Source organism: Perca fluviatilis, chromosome 22, assembly GCF_010015445.1.
Source record: "Perca fluviatilis chromosome 22, GENO_Pfluv_1.0, whole genome shotgun sequence".
Lineage (NCBI taxonomy): Eukaryota > Metazoa > Chordata > Actinopteri > Perciformes > Percidae > Perca > Perca fluviatilis.
In genome coordinates this window covers 28,480,026-28,506,424 of record NC_053133.1, presented here as the reverse complement: position 1 = coordinate 28,506,424, position 26,399 = coordinate 28,480,026, and the positions used below count along the sequence as shown (strand labels likewise).

The window sequence follows — 26,399 nt, the reverse complement described above, 5'->3', positions numbered from 1 at the left end:
TAATATCACTTCCTATATCAGTCAGGCACAATATCTGACCATAATTACGCTTGTGCTTTCCATAAACTGCTGTTGCTTTTGCCTAGTGTATGATCAGTTGCAGTCCTGGCAGTGGTCAGCAATCGTGAGAGCAAATCAAAAAGTATAAAAACACAATTCAAAACAATGCGTGGCATTGGCAACACATACGGCTCAAGAAGCCGAAAAATAGCCTATAAGTAATTACCTCTGCTGAAAATCTAAATCTTAATAAAAATACCCATCAGGGATTGTGTTTACGGGGTTGTCGATCTGTAAATGTTTTAACTTTCATGAGCGCACCTCTCTCTCTCTCTCTCTCTCTCTCTCTCTCTCTCTCTCTCTCTCTCTCTCTCTCTCTCTCTCCTCCTCTCTCCTCTCTCTCCTCTCTCTCTCTCTCTCTCTCTCTCTCTCTCTCTCCCTCTCTCTCCCTCTCTCTCTCTCTCTCTCTCTCCCTCTCTCTCTCCCTCTCTCCCTCTCTCCCTCTCTCTCTCTCTCTCTCTCTCTCCGTGCACCGAGCTTTGTTCAGTCGGCCTTACAATATATTAACAATTAACTGGCAGACACACTTTCTGACTAAAAGATGCTGTCAATGGGGATGTATGAAAAACAATAAAACCCATACTAATGTTTTGTAACCTGTAACAAAAGGTTGTTCACTTCCTTTGGGAGTTTACCTAACAATCCTAACCAGGTTTTAAACTAAGACATGTGGCTTCCTATTAATCTCTTATTTCTTAAAGTAGTCCTTTAACAGTCTTAACATACTGTCAGTAACAGCCTCACTGAAAAAAATTTAAAACTATCACAGTGATCAACTATCACTGCCAACAATCCTGAACTCATTTTGTTAAGACCATTTGAGCAATGGAATATTTTCAAAGTTGACGTCTTTCAACAACATTCAACACTTTTCAATTCACATATTGCCTTTCCTTCATTTTTTATTTTTTTATTTACAATGTCAATATCTATGAGCGAACAAAGTCTTTCAAATATGCTGGAGGTACTCTCACTCTGGTAGGGACACGGCTTTCTTGCAGTGAAGCCTGCTGAACGGGGTCACACAGGATTTCCGGTTTGACAGGTGTACTCTCTGCCATAGGATCAGCATCATCAGGTGTTACCTCAGGTAAGTCGGTGGTTGTTGCTGGTGCATTAGGGGTGGATGAGAGGTGGTACCGGTTTCTTCTCAGGGTCTCCCTTGGTGTGTCGATGATGTAGGACCTTGGTGTACCTGCATTAGACACCACTGTGCCGCTCTCAAGTCATATCCTTGACCCAAACATGGGCACCTTGTTGCAGGAGTGGCATGTTGCATGCTCTGTGTCAATGGTCGTAGTTTTGTTTCTGCTTTTGTCTGTATCTTTGTTCAGTTCTTTTTAGATTTTTCATGTCTGTCCATCTGGGACTGAGCTGAGATGGAATTACAGGAACTGGTGTTCTAATTTTCTGCCCATGAGAAGGTCGGCTGGACTGTGTCCATTCGCAAGAGGAGCTTCAGATGTTGTGAGAGTGAGTTTGGTCTACCATGACCAGGTAATGCCAAAACAAAGACGGTTATAGCAGTACTGCCCAAATGGGGTTATAAAGGTGGTGAGGAGAGAGGACTCTTTGGATAACGGGATCTGCCAGAATCCAGCGTTGGCGTCAAGTTTAGAAAAAACTTTGGCTCCATTGAGCTGTCCTGATGTGTGTTGGACTGAAGGCAGAGGATGCTTCTCCCTCATCACTGACTAGTTCAGCTCTATGAGGTCTGTGCAGATTCTGACTTTACCGTTGAGCTGGGGCACCACCACCATGGGTGCACACCATGCTGTGGGCTCCTCCACCTTTGAAACGACCTCCTGCTGCTCCATACGACTCAACTCTTCTTTTACTCGTGGCATGAGTGGGAGAGATATACATCGGGGTGTAGAGAGAGGAAAAGGCTTTGCCCCTGGCTTCAGGACAATGGTGTACTCCCCCTCCATTTCCCCTAGTCCTGAGAAAAGCACTGGGAATTCTCTTTTTACGGTCTCTTTGGTATCCAGGCGGAGGTCATTCAGTCTGGCGACCAGCTGGAGTGTCATGGTGGCTAGTCCACCAATGAGTGGCATACGTAGCCTATCTACAATGTAAACATCCTTTTCTTGAGGAAGGACACATGGCTCAAAATCACACACACTCTATGTGTTGTTTACATGTTAGAAATCACGTATATTTGAACTGTTGCCTTTCTGTATTCAGGGCACTGTGTGAGCATACCTCCTATGGTATTCATTCTGACGTCACTTTGACAGTGAATAACTTTACATCTGAAGAGTTTAAAGACTCTATTTGTCCGTTGTTTATTTCTAAAGAAACACGACAATGTATAAAAGGCTCCATTACCTTGTAGCTCACGTTATGGCTCCGTAGCAGACGCTTTTATAACAATCGAGACTTACTGTCACACAGTAGAGGAACTACCGTATAGTACAGGAGAAGCTCACAGGCAGTTTGGACTTCCATTAGCTGTTTAGGTTTAATTACTAATGTTAACTAGCATGTTAGTGATCAGTAATTACTAATGTTAACTAGCATGTTAGTGATCAGTAATTACTAATGTTAACTAGCATGTTAGTGATCAATAATTCCTAATGTTAACTAGCATGTTAATGATCAGTAATTCCTAATGTTAACTAGCATGTTAGTGATCAGTAATTAGCCTGTGCCTATGTTATCTCCTTACATATACCTACGCTCTCCGTCTCTGTAAGATTGGGAATGATTGAGATTTCTCTCGGCACAGCTACCAGAAGACTTCACACTTTCAGACAGGTTGCTCACGTCACATCTACGTCTTCAAGCTCAGTTGGAGGCTGCTCAGTAACGCTCAGCCAGCACCGGGAAAGAGACTTCTGATATCCTTCCCTGGTCTCAGACCAGAGACACAGGGTCTGGGGGTTAATTCCTTTAACTGTCTATACCTGAGACGCTGCGCTGACTGAACTTCCCAGCGTCGGCATCGAACCGCCATTCCCCTGCACCCCCGCAGCTCAGGGTCAGCGCCTAAATATAGTCAAGTTTTTTATTAGTTTCATTTCTATGTTTTTATCTTACACACTCACCTCACTTTTTAAATTACATTTTATTACATGTCATGCAGTGGTGTAGTCTAATGTATTTTATTCTACATAAATGTATGGATCAGAATGGACATATCAAAGTGGGGCGTCTGGGTCCGCTCCCCCAAGGAAAGTTTGAGCGTCAGAGATTTAATTTCCTGCATTTTGATACACTTTAATGCACCAATTTACAGTGGAAATACCTGTATTCAGCCGAAGGAAAACACAGATGACAATTCAAAATATATCAAAATTATAATGGAAAGAATGTTGTTGTGTGTCATTTGGTATTTTTAAGTGGGTTTATGGAAATCCTGCAGCTTTCTAAGTGGGTATACTGGATATACCTGCAGATCACGTAGACTACACCGCTGATTTTATGTATTCATTTTGTAATACTTAATCAATAAACACTTAAATTCTGTGTGTTGTCTCAACACGCCATCCTCTGTTATAATCCAAACATACTTTAGATTTAAAAACAACTCTATTCCATGTGTTATTACATGTTAACTGTCAGAAGTTCCCTTTATTATTTCCTAGATGTGGTAATGTGTCTCCTCTCTGGGTGGTTCCTCTTGTTTCCTGTTTAAAGTTTACTTTCACTTTCCAGAGTGTGTGTCTCAGCTTCTTCTCTCCGTGTGGAGCTCCAGCTGAAGGTAATTTAACTCGTCTGTAACGTTTCAAATATACTTTAATTTAAACTTTTTAAAACTTTATCTGTCATCTTATAAATTCCCTTTTTCTTAAACTTAATGAAAGTGTTTGAACTCATTTCTAAAGGCAGTAAAAAAAAGTTACATTTTTTGTCTTTTTGCACGCATGTGTGTGTGTGTCTATGTGAGTGTGTGTGTGTCTGTGTGTGTCAGTGTGTGTGAGTGTGTGTGTGTGTGTGTGTGAGTATGTGTGTGTGTGTGTGTGTGTGTGTGTGTGTGTGTCTGTGTGTGTGTGTGTGTGTCTGTGTCTGTGTGTGTGTGTGTGTGTGTGTGTCTGTGTGTGTTTGTCTGTGTCTGTGTGAGTGTGTGTGTCTGTGTGTCTGTGTGTGTGTGTGTGTGTCTGTGTCTGTGTGTGAGTGTGTGTGTGTGTGTGTCTGTGTGTGTGTGTGTGTCTGTGTCTGTGTGTGTGTGTGTGTGTGTGTGTGTGTGTGTGTGTGTGTGTGTGTGTGTGTGTGTGTGTGTGTGTGCGTGTCTGTGTGTGTGTGTGTCTCTGTGTGTGTGTGTCTTTAACCATAATTTAGTTGCAGAAAATAACGTTTTTACTTCCCGTGGCCAATCAGTTAAAAGTTAACCGCCATAGACAGGTGGAAAGTACCATGTGTGTTGCATTCACGGGACAAAGGAAGAACAAACACTGATACACAGAGAGAAGAAACCAAGCTCTTATTGTGAAAGTCTGCTTCCTGTCAGGTGGAGCTGTGACGCATCAGAAAAAAACAACTCACCTGAGTTGTTCTACGTCGACATTTTGAAGAAACTGTAAGTAGCTGTTTGATACTTCAACAACAAGTTAGTCTTTGGTCTCTTCAGGGTTAGTTTCTGGCTCTGTCATGCATATAATGTTTATTATTTCCTGAGGAAGTGTTAAGGACTCTTGTGTTGAAGATCAGAAAGCTGTCTGCAGCAGTTAGTGTCGGTCGGTCTATTCACTGACAGGACTGATGTGGAGACAACATGACTCAGCTCTTTATTCTCTAACTAAATCAACCAATATGTAACTGTGAGCTGGTGTGACGGTCCTCTATGGATCAGTCTCTCTGTGTTGTGTATGTTAGGCTGCATCTACATCCGGGGAAACCAGACTGAATCAGGGAAAGCACGTCGACATCACGGACAGAGACACAAACAGCCCACAGCCACTTCTCAGGAGTTCTGCTTTTTATTAAACTTGTTTAACTGTTAGTTGTGCAAGATATATAAATTCACTAGGCTCGTTGGAGATGAACTGCGCCTCGCCCGTAAAGTAGACGAGAGCAGGCGGCAGCAGCGGGGGCGGTGACAAAAGTCCGCTCTCAAGTCGGACAGTTTTCCAGCTGACTCCAGCAGCCTTCAGGCTGAACAGGAAGTGACAGAAACACTGGTGGTCCGATTCCGATTTAATAAAATGTTATCAGACCCATATATCACCTTACGTACATAGTCTCTAGTTGTTTTTATTATGACAGATTAGCTGTCAAGATTCTCTACATGCGATCTGTTGCTGATTTTAATTACCAACAGACTGTAGATGATCTGTAATCTGAACAGATTTAGTCTCTCTGACTTCTAAACATCACTATCAGCCACACTAGATGTGTTCTGTTCAGAATAAGCCTTTAAATCAGACAAATAGCAGTTAAAATCCCTCCGATTCAAAATCAATAAAATGTTTATATAAAACGTCATCATGTTGGGTCGATTCTGAACCAATCAGCTGTTCGATCAGCTGAGAGGCCGGCGTTTTTCCCCAGCATGCACTGGGTCCGCCTGGCTCTTGCAGTTGGTGAAAAGCAACTGTGCTACCTGTGTCTCAGAACTACGGCGGGCTTGATCGTCGTGAGATTATCGTTCCCACGTGTGCATGAGGTCACAGCAAGTCGGGATCAAGTCGGACACAAATCTACCCAGCATGCATTGGCCGATCGCCGGTGATCGATTCTGCGCCAGACCTGGCTCATCTTCAACGAGCCTAATATCGTTATCGCAATATATCCCGCGGTTCGCTATAAGTATGCACAATATTTAGTTTATTTTGTGGAGCGCTGCGTCCCGTCCGTTGGCTGTGTGGTTTAGTTGTGTTGATTTAGAGTTTGAAATGCTGTAATGATCATATTTCATTGGCCAGTCAAACCAGTAGTACATGTCCTGTTCGGTCTGTAGACATGGTCCTTATTTAATATTTTATATTGTCCAACCACGTAGAACATGTCAGTGTGTGCACAGAGAACCATATTTTGCAAGCACATTACATTGCATTTTGAACAGAAATTAACACTCGCAATAAATAATTTAGTTTGAGTAAACAAAAATCTATTTCGTGCACAATAAATGTATTTGCATGTCTTTCTCTGCAGGTAAAAGCTGCCGCGCCTCGGTCCTGTCTCCCTCGCTCTCAACCTCTTCTCTCTGACGCTCAACTCTAGACACGCCTTCAGATTGTCACAGCGTTAAGTGTGCCACAAAACCAACCAATCACAGAATGAAACGGACAATTCTGATTGGCTGTTCGTCTCAAATTAGTATTTTGTTTGACTCAAAATTCCTTGTGTGACTAACGTTAGTTTTCACTCCTCCTTCAAAAGCAATCTAGCTCACACACAGCAGCCGACATCGTCATCTGAACAGGCCTCGCAGCACTGTAACTAGCTAAGTTAGGTATCGCAATGCGCAGTAGGCCTGTCACGCTATAGTCACATGTAAGTAGTTTTTAATACTTTGGTTACATTACCGTGTTTTATTAACCTGAATTTTGTTGCTATATTAGCTTGCGAAGGAGCTATCTTTATCTTAAGGAGCTAATTTATCTCAAAAAGCAGAAACGTTAGCTAAATACTGCCAAGATATGATTTCACTAGAGACCAGAGAAGTGTTGTAAGACTCGTCAAGTGTTGTCATGTGTTTACACTGTCTTACAATGAAACCATATCATGGCAGTAACGTTTGTTAGCTACTGCTTTTTGACATAAATTAGCTAGCTAATGTTAGCATTAGCAACGGATAGCTACTTTGCAAGCCAATAAAGTATAGCCTTGGCAAACAGAATTAAGGTTAATAAAACACGATAACTATGTAACCAGTATTACAAACTTCTTAAAAGTGTTGTATTGTGACATTTAAGGTGTGTTCGGATGAATATGTTGGATGCATAGACTGTATCCATGCTGGGCTAATGTTAGATTGCTTTTGAAGGATGACGTTAATCACACACGGAGATATGTAATTCAAACAACGGTATTGTGATTAACACAACTATTAAGGCATGTCTGTAATATACCGGTTGGTCAATAATATAAAATACTGTAGATCAGTTCTCTCCAACCCTTCTGGTCTGAGGTTCCCCCACATCCCTGTCATATTAACTCACATACCCACCCCGTCAATTCCCAATGTGTTCACACTATTTGTCATATTAAAGTAAATATTCTTACATTTTCATGCAACTGTAAACATTTAGGTTGGTTTGGTCAGAAATTCTACTAGCTTGGCCTTTTACTTGAAGTGTGGTTAATGTTTCAAAATCCATCCATTATTTTTAGGTAATCATTTAAACTGTTAGCTAAGTCCGTAGGCCATTTTTAGCTATTTATTTCTACCATTGATTACTTCGCTATATTGTTTAAACATATGTGTTGAGCTGTTTTAGCTGATATATTGTTTTAAATCAATCATAATTCAATTATTATTATGATTAGTTAAGCTGGTTCACAATCTTTCCAAGTACCCACTGGCTACAGCAGGGGAATCACTGCAGGTGTTGTGTCAAAGACTGTTTCCCTGTAGATGTCTTTCTTGCTACTTGCGATCTAATTGGAGGTGAACAGCCAATCAGAATTGACCTTTGATTCTGCGATTGGTTGGTTTTGTGGCACACTTGTAACGCTGTGACAATCTGAGCGAGCGTGTCTAGAGTTGAGGCGTGCAGAGAGAAGAGGTTGAGACCGAGGGAGACAGGACCGAGCCAGCGCCGCCTTCCAGAGAAAGACATGCAAATACATTTATTGTGCACCGAAATAGGTTTTTGTTTACTCAAACAAAATTATTGTTTGCGAGTGTTAATTTCTGTTCAAAATGCAATGTAATGTGCTTGCAAAATATAGTTCTCTGTGCTCAAAACATACAATTACTCGCTCTGGAATGAGACACATATATAACGGCATAGTGGTGGGCTTTAAAGCATTTTGGCAAATATTGTCTCTGCAGCGTTTAACGTGCGAGTTACCACAGCAGTTATCAGGAGTTCTGCTGTGGATTACCCAGAATACGTTACTTTTAGCTAGGGGCTGCAACAACGAATCGATAAAATCGATAAAATTCGATTGCTGAAAAAGTTGGCAACGAATTTAATTATCGATTCGTTGTGTCGCGCAACTATTAGGCCACCTAGTCGCGGAGATAAAAAAAAAAATTGAGTTGAGCGCAGAGCGGAGCAGCGCGAACGAAAGAAAAAGAAAAAGAGCAGAGCGGGGTAGAGTAAATACACACACAACACATACACATAACAAACACACATACATGAACTCATGTGATTTCCTGTAAGTGAAGAGGGGAGGAGCAGATCAGGTCCATGACAACAGGAAGAGTAGAGTCAGTGTAGACTCCATTTAGTGTGAAGAGAACAGAGTAGGAGGTGGAAACTGAAGGCTGAGGCAGGGTGAGTGGTAATCATACATTTTATAATATCCTATTATATAAGTGTGTGTGTGTGTGTGTGACTATATAAAAGGAAGATTTTCATTCCAGACTGAATTCAAACAGAACTGTAACAACACGTTTACTGTTCTCTGGGCTTTGAGACAGTTTTGGTCAAGTCTTGATATTTCAACGAGTCATTTAATAAAGAAATGTGTTGAAAGGAAGAGGAAGTCGCGCGCTTGTGTGTGCGTGCTTGCGGTCCTGCATGTGACTCTTGTTGAAACTTCTTTGTCTTGATTCGTGTGATGTGAGCTTACAGTCAGTGTTCCTTCTTTTAATTACTTTAAACCTGCTGTAGACCCGAAAACACAGATTTAAAGATAACTGACGGAGTTCTGGATGGTTTTATTTATGTGTGTGTGTGTGTGTGTTGTGTATGTCTGTCTGTGTCCGCATGTATGTCCACGCCAAGGTTATTATAGTTTTGCATTTATCATTCATTTTTATTTTTATTTTGTTTTCAAATTCAGTTTAGTTTTAATTAATTTTAAAGCGGTTTTGATAGTTTGTCTTTTTGTATTTTGAGTTATTTGTCCGGGGGCAAGATTCAAAAAGGTCAGAAAAATTATTTAGAAATATGTATTCAACAATAACACAGGTACATAAAATGTGCATATACATATATACATACATATATAACAGTCTACACAAGACACCGCAGTAAGTGTGTGTGTGTGTGTGTGTGTGTGTGTGTGTGTGTGTGTTTGTGTGTGTGTGTGCCTTCCGTGGCCAATCAGTTAAAAGCTAACCGCCATAGATGTGTGGAAAGTACCTTGTGTTGCATTCACGGGACAAAGGAAGAACAAATCCTGACAACAACCACAGTTACACAGAGAGAAGAAACCAAGCTCTTATTGTTGAAGGTCTGTTTCCTGATAGGTGAATCTGTGAAAAAACACCTCATCTGAGTTGTTCTACGTCGCCATTTTGGACTGTTTGAAGAAACTGTAAGTTGCTGTTTGATACTTTAACAACAAGTCTGTCTTTGGTCTCTTCAGGGTCTGTTTCTGGCTCTGTAAAGTTAAATATAATGTTTCTACTTCACTTCTTATTTCCTGAGAAAGTTTGGACAAGTCTTGTGTTGAAGATAAATCTAAATGTAACATGAACTACTACAGAGGAGGTTTTAAATCCTTTGCCAGGTGTTTATACGTCTGTCTGTCACCACCGTGAGGCTGCAGTCAGAAGACTTAACAGCTGTGTAATAGAGATCTAGGAGGCTGAGTTTGAAAACAAACAGTCGTCTCCACCAGAGTAAAGTCAGATACAACAGGACTTTACTGTTTCCTCTGGAACCTTTCAGAATAAAATGTAGTGACCTAAATGCCTCTGTTACTGTTGCAGTGATGTGTCACGTAAGCATGGATACCCGACCCGAGACCGTCGGGTCCCAACGGAATCCGACGGGCCGGGCCGGGTTCGGACAGATATTTTAGAAATTATGGTCGGGTTCGGGCTCGGTCACATCAGCGCGATAAGGCATTTGTGTGAAAAAGGGCGCTGCGGCTACTTTTTAAGAGAGCTGTGTGTTGTGTGTGTGTGTGTGTGTGTGTGTGTAACGGAGTTAAAAATGCACTTTATTAATTCTAATTTCCAATTTATGTTTTATTTAATTGTAATCATTTAAATTATTATTTAATGATTAGTTGGGAATTTGTGAATTTTATCTTATTGAGTTTAATTTATTTATCAGATACTATTGTTTCCGGCCGAGATGTTGTTCCTCATTGCGCCTCTTTTGTACCTCCGAAGTTGCCGTAGCTTCCGTCTTCTCCTCACAATACCGTCCTGTATTGCTGGAGGTAGGTTGTGGTGCTGCTGCGCTATTTTGTTTTCTTTAGAATTGTGTTGTGCCCCTTTACTATTTAGTGCTTCTAAGCTAATACAATATTAATTAAGTTGTTTAGTGCCGTGTGCGGTTAGATATGGGTTTTAATGATGCATTGTTTAACTTTTTCTTTTCGCGCCATTTTTGCGCTGTTTCTGTGCAGTATAAGTAACGGAGGCTCAGCGATCCAGTTTGAGTGTGTAAATTCTGTTATTTAATGTTTAGGAGCAGAGGTGCAGATACAGAGGAAACAATAGACCAGAAGCCAATCAGTGTTTTATTGTCTTCTGCAGGTATGTGTATTTCTTTGTTACACTTTTTTTTTTATCTGTGCAGTCTCCAAACCCACGTACTGTTCAACTTTTCCCACTGAAACTGTTAAAGTATAAAATGTTGGTTCTCATGTTTGTCACATTACCTGTTACAATCAAAGTAAGGTTTCTAAGTGTGTCTTAGTTGCCCCTGTTGGCTGGTGGTGTACATGTTGGGAGTTGAGTGTAATATATGTATATATATATTATACCATGGGTTTTTGTGTATGCGTTCTTCTCCTGACAATACCGTCCTGTATTGCTGAGGAGCAGAGGTGCAGATACAGAGGAAACAATAGACCAGAAGCCAATCAGTGTTTTATTGTCTTCTGCAGAATAAATCTTGGAAAATCATCAGCTGTGGTTGTTCTTCTCTTCACGCCCTGATCATATCGGTTACACTGGTGCCGTGACCTTTTTGGATCTCCGGATCAGCTTGATGCTCATCGCCGTGGATGCTGTGCTGTTGTTCTGATCTACACTTTGGGATAACTGTCTGGTCAGGTTAATAAGAGACTGTGGATTGGGTTTACTTCTCTGGATAGCTTGTCTTCAGGAGATAATACACGGATATATGCTATTTGTTTTTTTGTTTTTCATACATGTGTTGAATTGTTATCTGCTCAGCTTTGGTTTTGTATAAATATACACAACGCAAGTACGTTTATTGGTTTTGATCAGCCACTGATATAGTGATGGATGAGTTAACTACTCCCAAGTTACCAAGAGGTAGGGGTGCATGGCTCAGTGCCGTTGCTGGCAGTAGGGATGTGGGTCAATCCAGGTCCATGGATGATGGTTATACAGATACGGGGTTAGGTCAGAGCCCAGGCTGTACTCCTGTTAGTGGGTTTATGAGGGAGGGTCCCCACACTTCCACTCCTGGCAGTGACACACATGCCATCAACCACCTCACAGACATGGTAGGGCAGTTAGGTGCCCAAATTGGTGAATCCATTGTGGCAAAGTTGATGTCAGCTGGTGTTGTGAACATGACTGGTGACCACAGGACCACCACTGACACCCAGTATGCTCACTGTGACGATAACAGACATGACATTCCACATGTGACAGTCCATGTGAAGTCTGATAAAGGACTCCAGACGTTTAGAGGTGACAGCACTGACAAATACTCAGTTCAGGACTGGATTGACTTGACCAGAACTCATATAAGGAAACAGGGGATTTCAGTATATGACCAAGCGGAAGAGATTATGAGCCATCTAATGGGCAAGGCCAGAGATGTTGTGAAGATTGCTCTGCGCAGTGATCCTGCTATTGATGTCAGACAGAAACCACAACTCATGTATGATGTTCTTCTTCAATATTTCAGTGATGCTCCCTCATGCCTCCCCCTCGCTGACTTCTATGCTACTCTGCCCAGACACAGAGAGAACCCAGTTGACTACTGGATAAGACTGAACAAAGCAGCGGATCTCGCTCTTGAGGGTCTGCACAGACACGGCAAGCAGGCGGAGGACATGAATGGTGAAGTGACTCTCATGTTCATAAACACTGTCCTGACCCAGAACTATCCTACACCCTAAAGTGTAAGCCAATTCATGAGTGGACCTCACGTGATGTTCAGCTGAGGATTGATGATTACCAGAGAGAGCTGAGGGCTAATGGCGGGCCACTGGCTGCCGCCAGCTAAGGAGCCACATTGCCGCTGTTACCTCTGAGCAGCCCAGTCCATTGCGCAGCTTCCCTGGCGCTGTCCGAAAGTAGTACCATAGCCGGAGTCCCTTATCTTCTCCTCCAAGCCCAGCAACATATGTGTTATTCGCCTTATCCCTCTCCAGTGTCCGTCCCATGTGCGAGACAAATCCCCCGAACCATGATCCAAGTCATGTCTCTGTGTGCCAGCTGTGGCAAAAAATCTCTCCAACAGTCAGAGGAGAGACTTCTCACTCGTATGGTCAACATGTTTCAGGAAATGATGGAGAAAAACCCCAGCGTCAATACCCTCATCCAGGTCAGGGTGGGAGGTTCCAAGCGTGCTTCGCGGTAAAAGACGTCCTAGGGAGGTTGTTTTGAAGAAAAGTATGTAATGACTCAAGCCACACCACCATTTCACACTGCATGTCTGAAAGAGACTGTGTTACCTGTCGCTACCCTTCCACCCCCCCCAACTGCAATTGCCCCGCCAACAGCCTCCCTGCCACAGCCCCAGGGAAACCAGCTGACCTGTATTGGGGGATACAGTACAGGTCGCTACCAAACCCAAGAAGATGACATGTTGGATGCTGAGAATTGCTGTCACGGCGAAGATTCACGTACAACTTAACTTTGTGTTGTTTATCAGAATGTCCACAGAGTTAGCAACATAGTCAGCCTTTTACTACACTCCTGTAGATGGGGGGGGAGTCCTTAATACGGGGCCATGTTGGACAGTGGTTCAATGGCATGTAGCATCAGTGAAACAGCAGAGATGAAACTGAAGGAGGCTGGGGTGGTGACTGACCAAAGACGGATCGATGTGGATGTGGTCCTCATTGGTTGTGGCGGACTTCGTGTCAAGCCCAAATGTGCTTGTGCGGAGATGGAAGTGTACGGCTGTAAGATGTTAGTTCCCACGCTTGTTGTTCAAGGACAGCATGATGAGTTGATAACGGAACCAATGTTATAAAGCACATCCTGCATCAGTCTAAACTATGTGATTCTTATTGGAAGACAGTGCGGCCCCTGCCCAACCAGAGACCCGAAGTTGAACGCTTCATGTCTATGCTCTCTGGTCTAAGCCCTTGGAGAGGTGGAGATGTTCCTGATAAGGTTGGTACAGTCAGGTGTAACTCAGCTACCTGCCCTCGGCCGCGGCGGTCGTGAATATCTCATCTGGGGTAAGCGCTGCCCAAAAATACTGCTGTTTCCCCAGGCAGCACAGTCCATGACAGAGCCCACTCGTCGCTCCGCCTGCTCCCAGAGGTGTTTTGGTTGCAAAGATTGTGACTCCGCTGTGGGGAGACCGGTGGGTCCCACTAAAGCTCATCAATACATCTGATAGGCCTGTTCTGTTGAGGCGCAACGCAAAGCTGGCAGATGTCTATTCCTGTGTGGCACTTGAGGACATGGATGCTGCTGAACGCTCAGAGGTTCCCTTGGTCAGTTGCGGCCAATCAGCTGTGCCACCTACTGTTGCTGCAAATTCTGTTGAAGACCAGCTCAGGTCCGTTGGGCTCAGTAATGTTGACATTGAGTCATGTGAAGTGTCAGAGGACTACAGGAGACGGATGGCTGACCTTGTGTTGCAGTATGAGGACGTCTTTTCACGCCACCATCTTGACTGTGGTGAGGCGAAGGGTTTCGTGCACCGCATACACCTGTCAGACAGCAGACCTTTCAGGCTCCCATACAGGAGAGTGCCTCCTGGTCAGTACCAAAAGCTGCGCCAAGTACTGAGTGAGATGGAGGAAAAGGAAATCATCAGAAAGTCAACAAGTGAATATGCATCTCCATTGGTGCTTGTATGGAAAAAGAACGGAGATCTCCGCATCTGTACAGACTTTCGCTGGTTGAATAAGAGGACCCTGAAGGATGCTCATCCCCTTCCCCACCAGGCCGATTGTTTGGCAGCGCTGGGAGGAAATTGCTTCTTCAGTACGATGGATCTGACTTCTGGGTTTTATAACATGCCACTCCATGAGGACGACAGGAAGTACTCAGCCTTCACCACCCCTATGGGCCTTTATGAGTACAACCGGTTGCCACAGGGCCTCTGTAACAGCCCTGGGAGCTTCATGCGCATGATGACCAGCATTTTTGGGGACCAAAACTACTTAAGTCTGCTATGCTACTTGGATGACTTGTTAGTGTTTGCCCCTGATGAAGAGACTGCTCTCCTCCGCCTGACAATGGTGTTTGACAGGCTACGCAGCCACAACCTGAAGTTGGCCCCTAAAAAGTGCTTCTTCCTCAGGAGGGCTGTGAAATTTCTTGGCCACATAATTGACGAAACTGGCGTTTCAACGGACCCTAGTAAGGTTGAGAACATCTGTAACATGTCAAGTGCCGACCTCATGGAGCCTGATGGCGTGACCCCGTCCCAGAAGCGCATAAGATCCTTTTTGGGGATGGTAAATTACTATCAACACTTTGTTCCCAGATACTCTGCCATCGCCAAGCCGCTCTTTGATCTGCTGAAGGGTGTGAAAAGGAAAGGCAAGCATAATGCAAACAAACTGTCAAGCAGGAAGTTGCATGCTTCTGACTGGATGCCATGTCAGAGTCAAGCTTTTGAGGACCTGAAGGCTTCCCTGGTTCACAGTGTTGTCCTAGCTCATCCTGACTTCACCCGTCCATTCATGCTGTCAACTGATGCATCCCTGGAAGGCTTAGGTGCTGTTCTGTCGCAGGTTCAGGAGGGCGACGCACGGGCCAGGCCTATTGCTTTCGCCAGCAAGTCATTGTCACATTCCCAAAAGAATTACCCAGCGCACCGGTTGGAATTTCTAGCCTTGAAATGGTCTGTCTGCGACAAGTTCAGCCACTGGCTGAAAGGACACAGATTCACAGTCTGGACGGACAATAACCCGTTGACTCACATCCTGACAAAGCCAAAGCTAGACTGTTGTGAGCAGCGCTGGGTAGCCAAGTTGGCCAGTTATGACTTTGATATCAAGTACATCCCAGGGCAGCAGAACGTGGTGGCTGATGCTTTGAGTCGTGTCCCATTTGTCAAGGAGAGTGTTGGCCACAGACTGCTTGCCGAACCATATGCAGGTCTTCTGAGTACGGTCAGGGATATGTCTAGCACTTCTGTCCAAAACGCCTTTCGGTCATCTAGTGGCCACAAGAAACCCTCTCCAGTGAGTGACAATGCCCCGTCCACGTGCAGTCCGCTTCACATGCACGCTCAGTCTGTCAAGATGGAGGAAGTGTCTGCTGTGCTGCAGTCGCACGTTGAGTGGGATGCTGGCCCGAGACTCCGTGCCGTGGACGTTTTTCAGTACCTACCTCAGTTGGTTCCGCCTGGACAGGACGCCTTACCTGCCTACACCGAAAAGGACCTCCGCACTAAGCAGTTAGAGGATAAGACTCTCGCTTGTGTTTTGTCATATGTTGAGAGACACCGGAGACCCTCTAGGAGAGAAAGATTTAAGGAGTCTGTCTCTGTCACAAGATACTTGAAGCACTGGGATAGATTTACTGTGAGCAATGGTGTGCTCTACAGGATTTCAAGGCACCAAAAGACCAAGGCAAAGCGCTTCCAGTATGTTGTCCCTGACTCACTCAAATCTGAGGTTCTGCGGGGAATTCACGACGGAGCCGGACATCAAGCTCAGTCTAGGTGCCTCAGCTTGGCGAGACAGAGATTCTTCTGGCCAAGCCTTGACAGAGATGTGAGGGACTATGTCCGTCATTGTCAGCGATGCATCGTCAGCAAGACAGTCGAACCTGAGGGAAGGGCTCCCCTGGAGAACATAATTTCAACCAGGCCTCTGGAATTAGTCTGTATTGACTTTTGGTCGGCTGAAGACTCCAGAAACAAGTCTGTTGATGTTTTGGTTATAACTGACCATTTCACGAGGATGGCTCAGGCGTTTTCATGCAAGGACCAGACGGCTAAGCAGGTGGCAAGGGTTCTGTGGGACCGGTACTTTTGCGTCTTTGGATTTCCAGAAAGGATCCATAGCGACCAAGGTGCTAATTTTGAAAGTCAACTGATAAGTGAGCTCCTTCGGGTATCAGGTATCAGGAAGTCACACACGACCCCCTACCATCCAATGGGGAACGGGAGTGTGGAACGTTTCAACCGGACCTTGGGTGGTATGATCCGTGCACTGCCTCCTGGAGAGAAAGCTGACTGGCCGCGACGCTTACAGACTTTGACTTTCATGTACAACTGTGCAGCCCATGAGACAACAGGCTATCCCCCCTTTTACCTCATGTTTGGCCGGGTCCCCCGCCTACCTGTTGATGTCCTCTTTCGTACTGTCCTCCATGACTCTGATGTGACGAGCTATGATAAGTATGTGGCATGTCTTGCTAACGATCTGAAAGAAGCAATGGTGATCGCCCAGGATCATGCGGCAAAGGAGCAGGACAGGCATGCCCAACTCTACAACAGGAAAGTGAAGGGATCTCAAATTGGCCTTGGTGACAGAGTGCTTGTTGCCAACAGGACAGAAAGAGGGAAGAGAAAGCTTGCTGACCGATGGGACTCGACCGTCTACACTGTGGTCGACGTGAATGAGGAGACGCACACATACAGGATCTGTGATACTCTCACCGGAAGGGAGGAGGTGGTCCACAGGAACCTGCTTCTGCTGGCCAATTTCTTCCCTGTGGGGGATGCTTGTGACATGTCTGATCTTACCTTGTCCGTGCCTGCTACGACCTCCTTGGCTCCAGGAAGTGATGATGTGGGGGAGGCGAAGGAAGCCCTGTTTGGGAGAGTGGGCGACTCTCTGTGTGCGGCTAGTGAAGGCCTTGATACTGAATGTGGCAGGCACTCACCTGTGACGGCAGGAGAAGGAATGAATCCCTTGACTGACCCAGAACCTGTCGACTCTGAGAGGAGGACTTTTGAATGGATTACACAGCTGTCTGTACCGAGTCTGTCTGAGGTGGATGCTGCGGATATGACAAGTGTGACTTCCGACTCCCGGGCAGCCTCTATCTCACCTGGGGACATTTCCACTAGACAGTCTGTGCCCAGTGACTTTAGCCTTGTGACTGCTGTGGATGTTCAGGCACATGTGGGACAGCCAGGCCCTACTCTTGACACTATGACGCAGACCGGCAGGACGTCAGACTCTCTGCACACTGTTAACAAGACTAGACCTATGCCCTCTGTAAACACTGATGCACAGACACAGGTCAGGTCGTGAGTGTTCGCCTGCTCAAGCCTGTAACCAGGCTCATACAAACCATGTCCAGGCAGGATGTTGTTTAGGGCAAGTTCACTGTTAGAACGGTTTGCATATCCAGGCTTTCCCTGACTAGAAGCATATTCAGTAACAGGTCTGAAAGTTAGTTTTTGTGTTTATTTTTATTATTATTTTTTGTGGTGGGCCTACACAACACTATGTTTTGGGGTCGTGCGGGGTGTAAAACGGCACCCTGTTGCCAGCTGTTGGATTGGGAGATACGCGCTGCTCTCATACCACTTCATCCTAATGGGATACCTTTGATGTTGGGCTTCTTGTGACTGACCCTTGTGAATTGTCAATTTGTTGTTTTGATTAGTGTATGTTGTGTAGCTGGGGCTCATTTTGATAAAATTCAGTGGGGGTGGGTGTAACGGAGTTAAAAATGCACTTTATTAATTCTAATTTCCAATTTATGTTTAATTTAATTGTAATCATTTAAATTATTATTTAATGATTAGTTGGGAATTTGTGAATTTTATCTTATTGAGTTTAATTTATTTATCAAATACTATTGTTTCGCGCGGAGATGTTGTTCCTCATTGCCTCTTTTGTACCTCGAAGTCGCCGTAGCTTCCGTCTTCTCCTCACAATACCGTCCTGTATTGCTGAGGTAGGTTGTGTAAGTGCTGCGCTGCTGCGTTTGTTTTCTTTTAGAATTGTGTTGTGCCCCTTTACTATTTAGTGCTTCTAAGCTAATACAATATTAATTAAGTTGTTTAGTGCCGTTATAGCGGTTAGATATGGGTTTTAATGATGCATTGTTTAACTTTTTCTTTTCGCCATTTTTCGCTGTTTCTGTGCAGTATAAGAACGGAGGCTCAGCGATCCAGTTTGAGTGTGTAAATTCTGTTATTTAATGTTTAGGAGCAGAGGTGCAGATACAGAGGAAACAATAGACCAGAAGCCAATCAGTGTTTTATTGTCTTCTGCAGGTATGTGTATTTCTTTGTTACACTTTTTTTTTATCTGTGCAGTCTCCAAACCCACGTACTGTTCAACTTTTCCCACTGAAACTGTTAAAGTATAAAATGTTGGTTCTCATGTTTGTCACATTACCTGTTACAATCAAAGTAAGGTTTCTAAGTGTGTCTTAGTTGCCCCTGTTGGCTGGTGGTGTACATGTTGGGAGTTGAGTGTAATATATGTATATATATATTATACCATGGGTTTTGTTATGCGTCTTCTCTGCGACAATACCGTCCTGTATTGCTGAGGAGCAGAGGTGCAGATACAGAGGAAACAATAGACCAGAAGCCAATCAGTGTTTTATTGTCTTCTGCAGAATAAATCTTGGAAAATCATCAGCTGTGGTTGTTCTTCTCTTCACGCCCTGATCATATCGGTTACATGTGTGTGTGTGTGTGTGTGTGTGTGTGTGTGTGTGTGTGTATGTGTGTGTGTGTGTGTGTGTGTGTGTCTGTGTGTGTGTGTGTGTGTGTGTGTGTGTGTGTGTGTGTGTGTGTGTGTGTGTGTGTGTGTGTGTGTGTGTGTGTGTGTGTGTGTGTGTGTGTGTGGTAAGTGGGCAGAAGAGAGATAGAAAAAGAGGAAGCAGACGTGTTGTAGATGCAACCGGAGCAGAGTTAGTGGTTATTCATGTTATAACATCGGTCCTGGAGGTAATGAGTCTCCCCTGGTTTTCTGATCACGGTCGGAAACGAAGGAATCAGGAGAGGTTAACATTGAACATGTTAACAGCTGATTAACGTGCGCTTGTTGCCCCGTATGCGCTGATGACCTCATCTGTTGACATTTTCTGAATGCCTTCCTACAGTTGCTTAAAGGTCCCATGACATGATGCTCTTTGGATGCTTTTATATAGACTTTAGTGGTCCCCCTAATACTGTATCTGAAGTCTCTTTTATATAGACCTTAGTGGTCCCCTAATACTGTATCTGAAGTCTCTTTTATATAGACCTTAGTGGTCCCCTAATACTGTATCTGAAGTCTCTTTTATATAGGCCTTAGTGGTCCCTCAATACTGTATCTGAAGTCTCTTTTATATAGACCTTAGTGGTCCCCTAATACTGTATCTGAAGTCTCTTTTATATAGACCTTAGTGGTCCCCTAATACTGTATCTGAAGTTCTCTTTTATATAGACCTTAGTGGTCCCCTAATACTGTATCTGAAGTCTCTTTTATATAGACCTTAGTGGTCCTCTAATACTGTATCTGACGCGTCCCTTTTATATAGACCTTAGTGGTCCCCTAATACTGTATCTGAAGTCTCTTTTATATAGACCTTAGTGGTCCCCTAATACTGTATCTGAAGTCTCTTTTATATAGACCTTAGTGGTCCCCTAATACTGTATCTGAAGTCTCTTTTATATAGACCTTAGTGGTCCCCTAATACTGTATCTGAAGTCTCTTTTATATAGACCTTAGTGGTCCCCTAATACTGTATCTGAAGTCTCTTTTATATAGACCTTAGTGGTCCCCTAATACTGTATCTGAAGTCTCTTTTATATAGGCCTTAGTGGTCCCCTAATACTGTATCTGAAGTCTCCTTTCCCAAAATTAAGCCTTGGTGCAGAATTACAGCCACTAGAGCCAGTCCCACAATGAGCTTTCCTTAGGATGTACCATTTCAGTCCATTAAACAGTCCTACTAACTACTCTCTCCATTTGCATTATTATCGATTCTGCGTATATAAATCGATATTTTATTCCCCAAGAAAGCATTGATTTTTATGCGCGAGTATCGATACATAAGTCCCATTCAAATCCCCCGTGGCTTACCCGTTCACATTGCAGGAAGAGTGATTTGGTCAGCCAGCCGCTAGTGTCGCTGTAGAGCAGCCAATGTCAACTGGCCGACCGCCAAAGCTTTTAGTCTGGCCCGCAGAATAATCATGAATTCACAAAATGTAAAGAGGAAAAAATGTGTTCTGTTATTTATCATTTCAAGCATTCAGAGCAAAACCCAGCCCCCTGTATATACATCTCTATTCACATGCCGGATTCTGTACATCGATGTCCGAGCTCCACACACAGCTGAGCCGAGATGTGTGTCCGTTAAAACACACACACCGCTGAGCCGAGATGTGTGTCCGTTAAAACACACACACAGCTGAGCCGAGATGTGTCCGTTAAAAACACACACACAGCTGAGCCGAGATGTGTGCGTTAAGGTTAAAATACGCAGCACCTGACTGGGAACGATACAGAGAGAGTTACCAACGCGGCTGCTGGGGCAGATGAACTCACGCTGGTCTCTTTTCTGTAAATAGGCTACAATTAAACCTTCGTTGAGTAGAAAGTCAATACTTATCAATACGCTCACCTGTGTAGACCGGCATCAACATGTAGAAAGCCATATTTCACTCTGCTCTGTCTGCTGTCCACCGGCTGTTTTACGCTAACACAGCTCTACTTTGAAAATAGCAAATTTTTCAAACAAGCTAAAACAAAAGCTGTCGGTTTGTAGTCTAACTGTTTATCTTAGGTTGCCGGGAATCTGGACATTTGGACAAATTCTTGTAAATCTCACTGCTGGCTGAACAAACCAAACCCTCCGCTAGAGCGGACAATCTGGAGCTACTTACGCATACACGTTAGGGCTGGGCGATATATCGATATAAAAATATATCGATATATTTTTAAATGTGATATGGAATTAGACCATATCGCATATATCGATATAGGTCAAATGTGATCCTTGCTCCCATAGATATTTACACTAGATGTCGCCTTGAGGTTCTAAACATACGTCAAAACCGCGCGCCGCCATTTTTGAACGGGTCCGAAGCATTCAGATCAACGCTAAAGATGCCGGACTTTTGTACTGCTTAATTATGTTCGTAAGAAGAATGAAAAGGACAAACAGCAATGGATAACATTTAACAGGTGACAATGTGTTTTATGATTATATATACGCCGACACCGCAATCTGAGCTCCGTTGGCAGCGGAGGCGGAGAGCCCCGTAGCCGCCGCCGCGCGTCTCTTCTTTTCCGGGGCAAAAACACAGCTATGCCGCTGCTGCGCCGGGTCCCCGCTGATCCAGATCCGGACCAGCCAAAGACAGAGTGGTGATCGGTAGGATCTTACCGTGCATCCGGACGAACTGTATGTCGATATCGGCGGAAAGTTCCACTAAGTTTGCCGGCGACGGAGCGGAGAGAAGCTACGGCGGGGCAGCGACCGTCGCGGCTGCAGGATCTGGAGCTCAGTGCCCGTTAAAAATTACATGTAACGCATAAATACATACAGAAATAAATAGTGGAGGAATGAGCCTGGACATTTCAGTCTGTTTAAACTTCACCTTGAAGCAGAAACTCTTAGGAGGTATCAGAAGGGTGAAGTTTCCGTTTGGACTCAGATCTGTGAACCCGATCATAATAAATATTCTTTGTATTAACACATTAATTAGTTTCTTTGTTTTGTAGTCGATAGTTCATCTTTTATAGTTTACTTAAGTGGAAGAATGGGACTATAACCTAGGCTTACAGGCATGAGGCATTACATTTTGAACAAAGTAGATTATATTAATATCAAAAGCTTAATTGACCTTTGGAACGAATCACAAATATAGAGCTTTGATTTCTAAAAAGTTACTCCTGTTATACAGTATTTAGGTTTACATTTTATTGTTATTTGAACAACTGAGCATTTAATCATGAACCAGGTGAAGAAACCGGTTTATTATTTATTTGATTTTGCAACTGTTTCTATGAAACTACTTGTGACATGTCATATTTGATTTTGGCTTTGACTGAACATTTGCTCTCACTTTATGGAAAAAATATCGCGATATATATCGTTATATCGATATTCAGCCAAAATATATCGGGGATATGACTTTTGGTCCATATCGCCCAGCCCTAATGCACGTGAATGACGCGATCGTTATGTTCGAGTGATAATGATGACGATGGTTGTATTATTTTGCGACAACATCGTTTCATTGCAAATGAGGCATACATGAGTGCATAGCCTGCTTATCAGTCCATTCATCATTAAAGCTGGGCTTTTGGCTTTTCCACGTCAACTTTTCGCTTCAGCCTCTTTGACAGTGACATGTTTACCTGACACCCCCCCTTTCTTCCGCGCGCCTCGACACCCTTTCCACCAATCAGGATGCTGCATACTACAATAATGTTTCCATAATCACAGACTTTAACCATCACTCCTCAGTGAACTGTCTCCTAGTCTGAGATCTTTTTCTAGTTAAAGAGACAGTTATCATTATGGAATTTCCATGCTTTTTAGGAGTTTGCTCACACTAATACATGTAAAAAAAATGTAGTTGATGATCCCTGCTGTAGACTCTCTGTGTAGTCAGAGACATATATTGTGTAATTGATGTTTTCAGTTCAATTAATTAAATCCAAGTAAATGAAACACAAGATGTCACCAAAATCACTCTGTCCCCTTTAAATCTTTCAGAAAATGATGTAAGTGTATCGAAATATATCGAATCGTATCGAATCGTATAGTTGGCTGAATATCGTGATATATATGTCGTGAGCGTGAGCTGAATATAATTGTATCGTATCGTATCGTGAAATTAGTGTATCGCTTGTGTGACCCAATTTTAAACTCATAAGTACTACGCAAGTAGTTAAAGGTTTTCTAAAGTGAATTATTTCCGTTTTCTTTCTATTGATGAACAATCTCCATTTATTACACCAATCATCAATATAAGAGAGCATGCGCTGCAGATTATCTTCAGATGGAGACAGTAATACTATATCATCCCGCATACAAAAGAATACTTATCATTTCATTTCCACATCTTATCCCACAATTCAATGCTTTAATTTCCTTTGCCAAATCATTTATATAAATTGCAAATAATGTGGGAGACAAAGCATCGCCCTGTTTTACCCCTGATGATGTTGGAAACCAGTTGGTATGGAGTTCATTCAATCTTACACATGCTATGGGCTTGTGATAAACAGACTTCAGTGCCATATAAAAATTTCCATTTACCCCATACTCTATAAGCTTATATGCCAACAGATCCCTATTAATCATATCAAAAGCTTTGTGAAAATCAATAAAGCGCACGAATATGTTGGCTTATTCTCACTTATTCTATTAGTTATAATTGTAGACAATCCCAAAAATGTGATCCAAACATGATCTTGATTTACGGAATCTATTTTGTATATTTTTTATATATGTGTGTGTGTGTATCAGTGGATATGAAATGCCTTTGGCGTGAGAAAATCTGGGTTTGATTCCCACTGCAACAATCAACCGTGTTCCTGAGCAAGACACTAACCCCTAGTTGCTCCAGAGACATGTGACCTCTGACCTATATAGCAATTGTAAGTCACTTTGGATAAACGCGTCCGCTAAATGACATGTAATGTAATGCAGGGTTTATGAAAGCAGGAGAGTTTAGATAAAAGGAACATTTCCATTATAGACTGAATTCAAACAGAACAGTAACAGAGCTTTTACTGTTCTCTGAGATACTGTATCTTCTCTTGATATTTCAACAAGTCATTTTATAAAGAACTGTGTTGACAGAAAGAGGAAGAGGAGAGCGTGCACTCTTGCAGTTTTTGTAGTCTTGCATGTGACTCTTGTTGAAATTTGTTTGTCTTGATTTGTGAGCTCCCAGTCAGTGTTCCTGTTTTACCTTTCAGACTGACTTCAGATCAGAAGATGAGTGATTTGGAGGAAGAGGAGGATGGAGCAGAGTCTGTAGTATCTGTCTGTCAGTCTATGAAGAGTGACTGGTCGATGCAAGAACCTCCATACTTCAGTAAAGAACCTGGACCCTCAGACACAAAGTAAGAGAACTGATACCAACTCATTTATATGACTCATTTCCAGATTCCTCTGCCAAGATGTTTCGGTTGATTTTGTGTATAATAAAGTTTATTTACTAACTAAAGTTTAACAAACTTTTCAAGACAGAGAGGAGAAATCATTTGTTCCATCTTCCTCTTTGACCTAGAAAAACTCTAATCTAAAGGATTAATATAAACTTTTAATCCTTCTAATTATTGGCAGAAGTTTGTTGGTTTAGAGCTTCAGAATTGGCTTTATATTTTTTATTAAGGATTAAAGCAATATGAATAAAATAGCAATTTTACAAAATGTTGGGCAATTATTATTATCATATATGTGTCTAAGTGTTGAAAAAGAGCTAGAGCAGATAATTATTATTAAAAAAGCACCGTGAAGCAGAGCTATTTTCATTTCGCCCATGTTATCCAATCAGTCTGTTCATACCGGCTGAGATCAGATGCAGAGTAGCCAATCTAAAAGGACTATTATACATTTATAATCCTAATTATTGACAGTAGCATTAGTTTGTGTGTTAATAGCTTCAGAATTGTCTTTAAAATAAGAGAATTTAAGGATTCAAGCAATAAAAATTAAAAACCTTTTGGTGTTTGCAGAGTCCAGAACAACAGACGGAGAGCAGAGTCTGTAGTATCTGGCTGTCAGTCTATGAAGAGTGACTGGTCGATGCGAGAACCTCCATACTTCAGTAATGAACCTGGACCCTCAGACACAAAGTAAGAGAACTGATACCAACTCATTTATATGACTCCTTTTCAGTGTCCTCTGCTAATGTTTCTGTTGATTTTGTGATTGTATATTAAAGATCTATAAGTTCTCTCCACAATATATTGTTCTTGATGGTGAAGAACAAACATCCATGGACAGTAGTAATAAAAACGAGCAGAATTGGTCCAATGTAGATTTGGGACACATTAATTCATTTGATAGTTGACAACACAAAGATACATAAAACAGAACAACACAACAATTCAATTCTAGTTTATTTGTAGTATTAAATCATAACAAGAGTTATTAAAAGACACTTTACAGATAGAGTAGGTCTAGACCACACTCTATAATTTACAAAGACCCAACAATTCCAGTAATTTCCCCAAGAGCAAGCATTCAGTGGGACAGTGGCGGGGAAAAACTCCTTTTAGGAAGAAACCTGGGACAGACCCGGGCTCTTGGTAGGTGGTGTCTGACAGTGCCGGTTGGGGGTGTGTGATGAACAGTGGCGATAATAGTCACCATAAAGATAATAGAACTATGACTAGAAATAGTAGTTGTAGTAGTTCATGGTGTAGCAGGGCACTGTAGGGTGTTAACAGGACATAGCAGGGCACTGTAGGGTGTTACAGGACGTAGCAGGGCACTGTAGGGTGATACAGGACGTAGCAGGGCACTGTAGGGTGTTACAGGACGTAGCAGGGCACTGTAGGGTGATACAGGACGTAGGGGCACTGTAGGGTGATACAGGACGTAGCAGGGCACTGTAGGGTGATACAGGACGTAGCAGGGCACTGTAGGGTGTTACAGGACGTAGCAGGGCATTACAAGGTATAGCAGGGCACTGCGCGAAGCAAGCAGGACACTGCAGGGCGTAGCAGGAAATTGCAGAATGTTACAGGGTGTTGCAGGGCGTTACAGGACGTAGCAGGGCACTGCAGGGCGTAGCAGGGTGTAGCATGGCACTGCAGGACGTAGCAGGGCACTGCAGGGCGTTACAGGGTGTAGCGTGGCACTGCAGTCCATAGCAGGACGTAGCAGGGCACTGCAGGGCGTAGCAGGGGCGTAGCAGGGCACTGCAGGGCGTAGCAGGACACTGCAGGACGTGCAGGACACTACGGCAGGCGTAGCAGGGCACTGCAGGACGTAGCAGGACACTGCGAGCAAAGCAGGGCAGAGCAGGGCGTGGGACCACCGGCGCGGCAGCAACCATGATTTTGGTGCCACCCTAATCCAAGGAAAACCTTGGGGTGCAAAACATAAGGGCTCTGGAGAATAAGCTAAGTTAGTACAAAGCATTTCTGGGACATAGATGCAACCAGATGGAAAGACAGATGAGAGAGGAGCTCAGTGTGTCAAAGGAAATTCCCTGGCAGTCTAAAACTATAACAGCATAATTAAGAGCTGGTGCAATGCAAACCTG

General features: G+C 43.3%; 2 protein-coding genes and 1 pseudogene across 2 annotated transcripts in view; 2 read left to right on the top strand and 1 right to left on the bottom strand.

Moving 5' to 3' along the window:
* LOC120552576 overlaps positions 1–26,399 on the bottom strand; it is a 501,282-nt pseudogene that overhangs the window by 171,558 nt on the left and 303,325 nt on the right.
* LOC120552600 (NACHT, LRR and PYD domains-containing protein 1-like) overlaps positions 1–26,399 on the top strand; it is a 735,215-nt gene that overhangs the window by 605,869 nt on the left and 102,947 nt on the right. Inside the window, 1 exon segment of the mRNA XM_039790787.1 lies at positions 24,100–24,246. Coding sequence (XP_039646721.1) covers positions 24,100–24,246 — 147 coding nt within the window.
* LOC120552569 (NLR family CARD domain-containing protein 3-like) overlaps positions 9,405–26,399 on the top strand; it is a 1,238,648-nt gene continuing 1,221,653 nt past the window's right edge. Inside the window, exon 1 of the mRNA XM_039790742.1 lies at positions 9,405–9,441. The gene's annotated coding sequence lies outside the window, so the exon portion shown is untranslated. The remainder of the gene's footprint in view (positions 9,442–26,399) is intronic.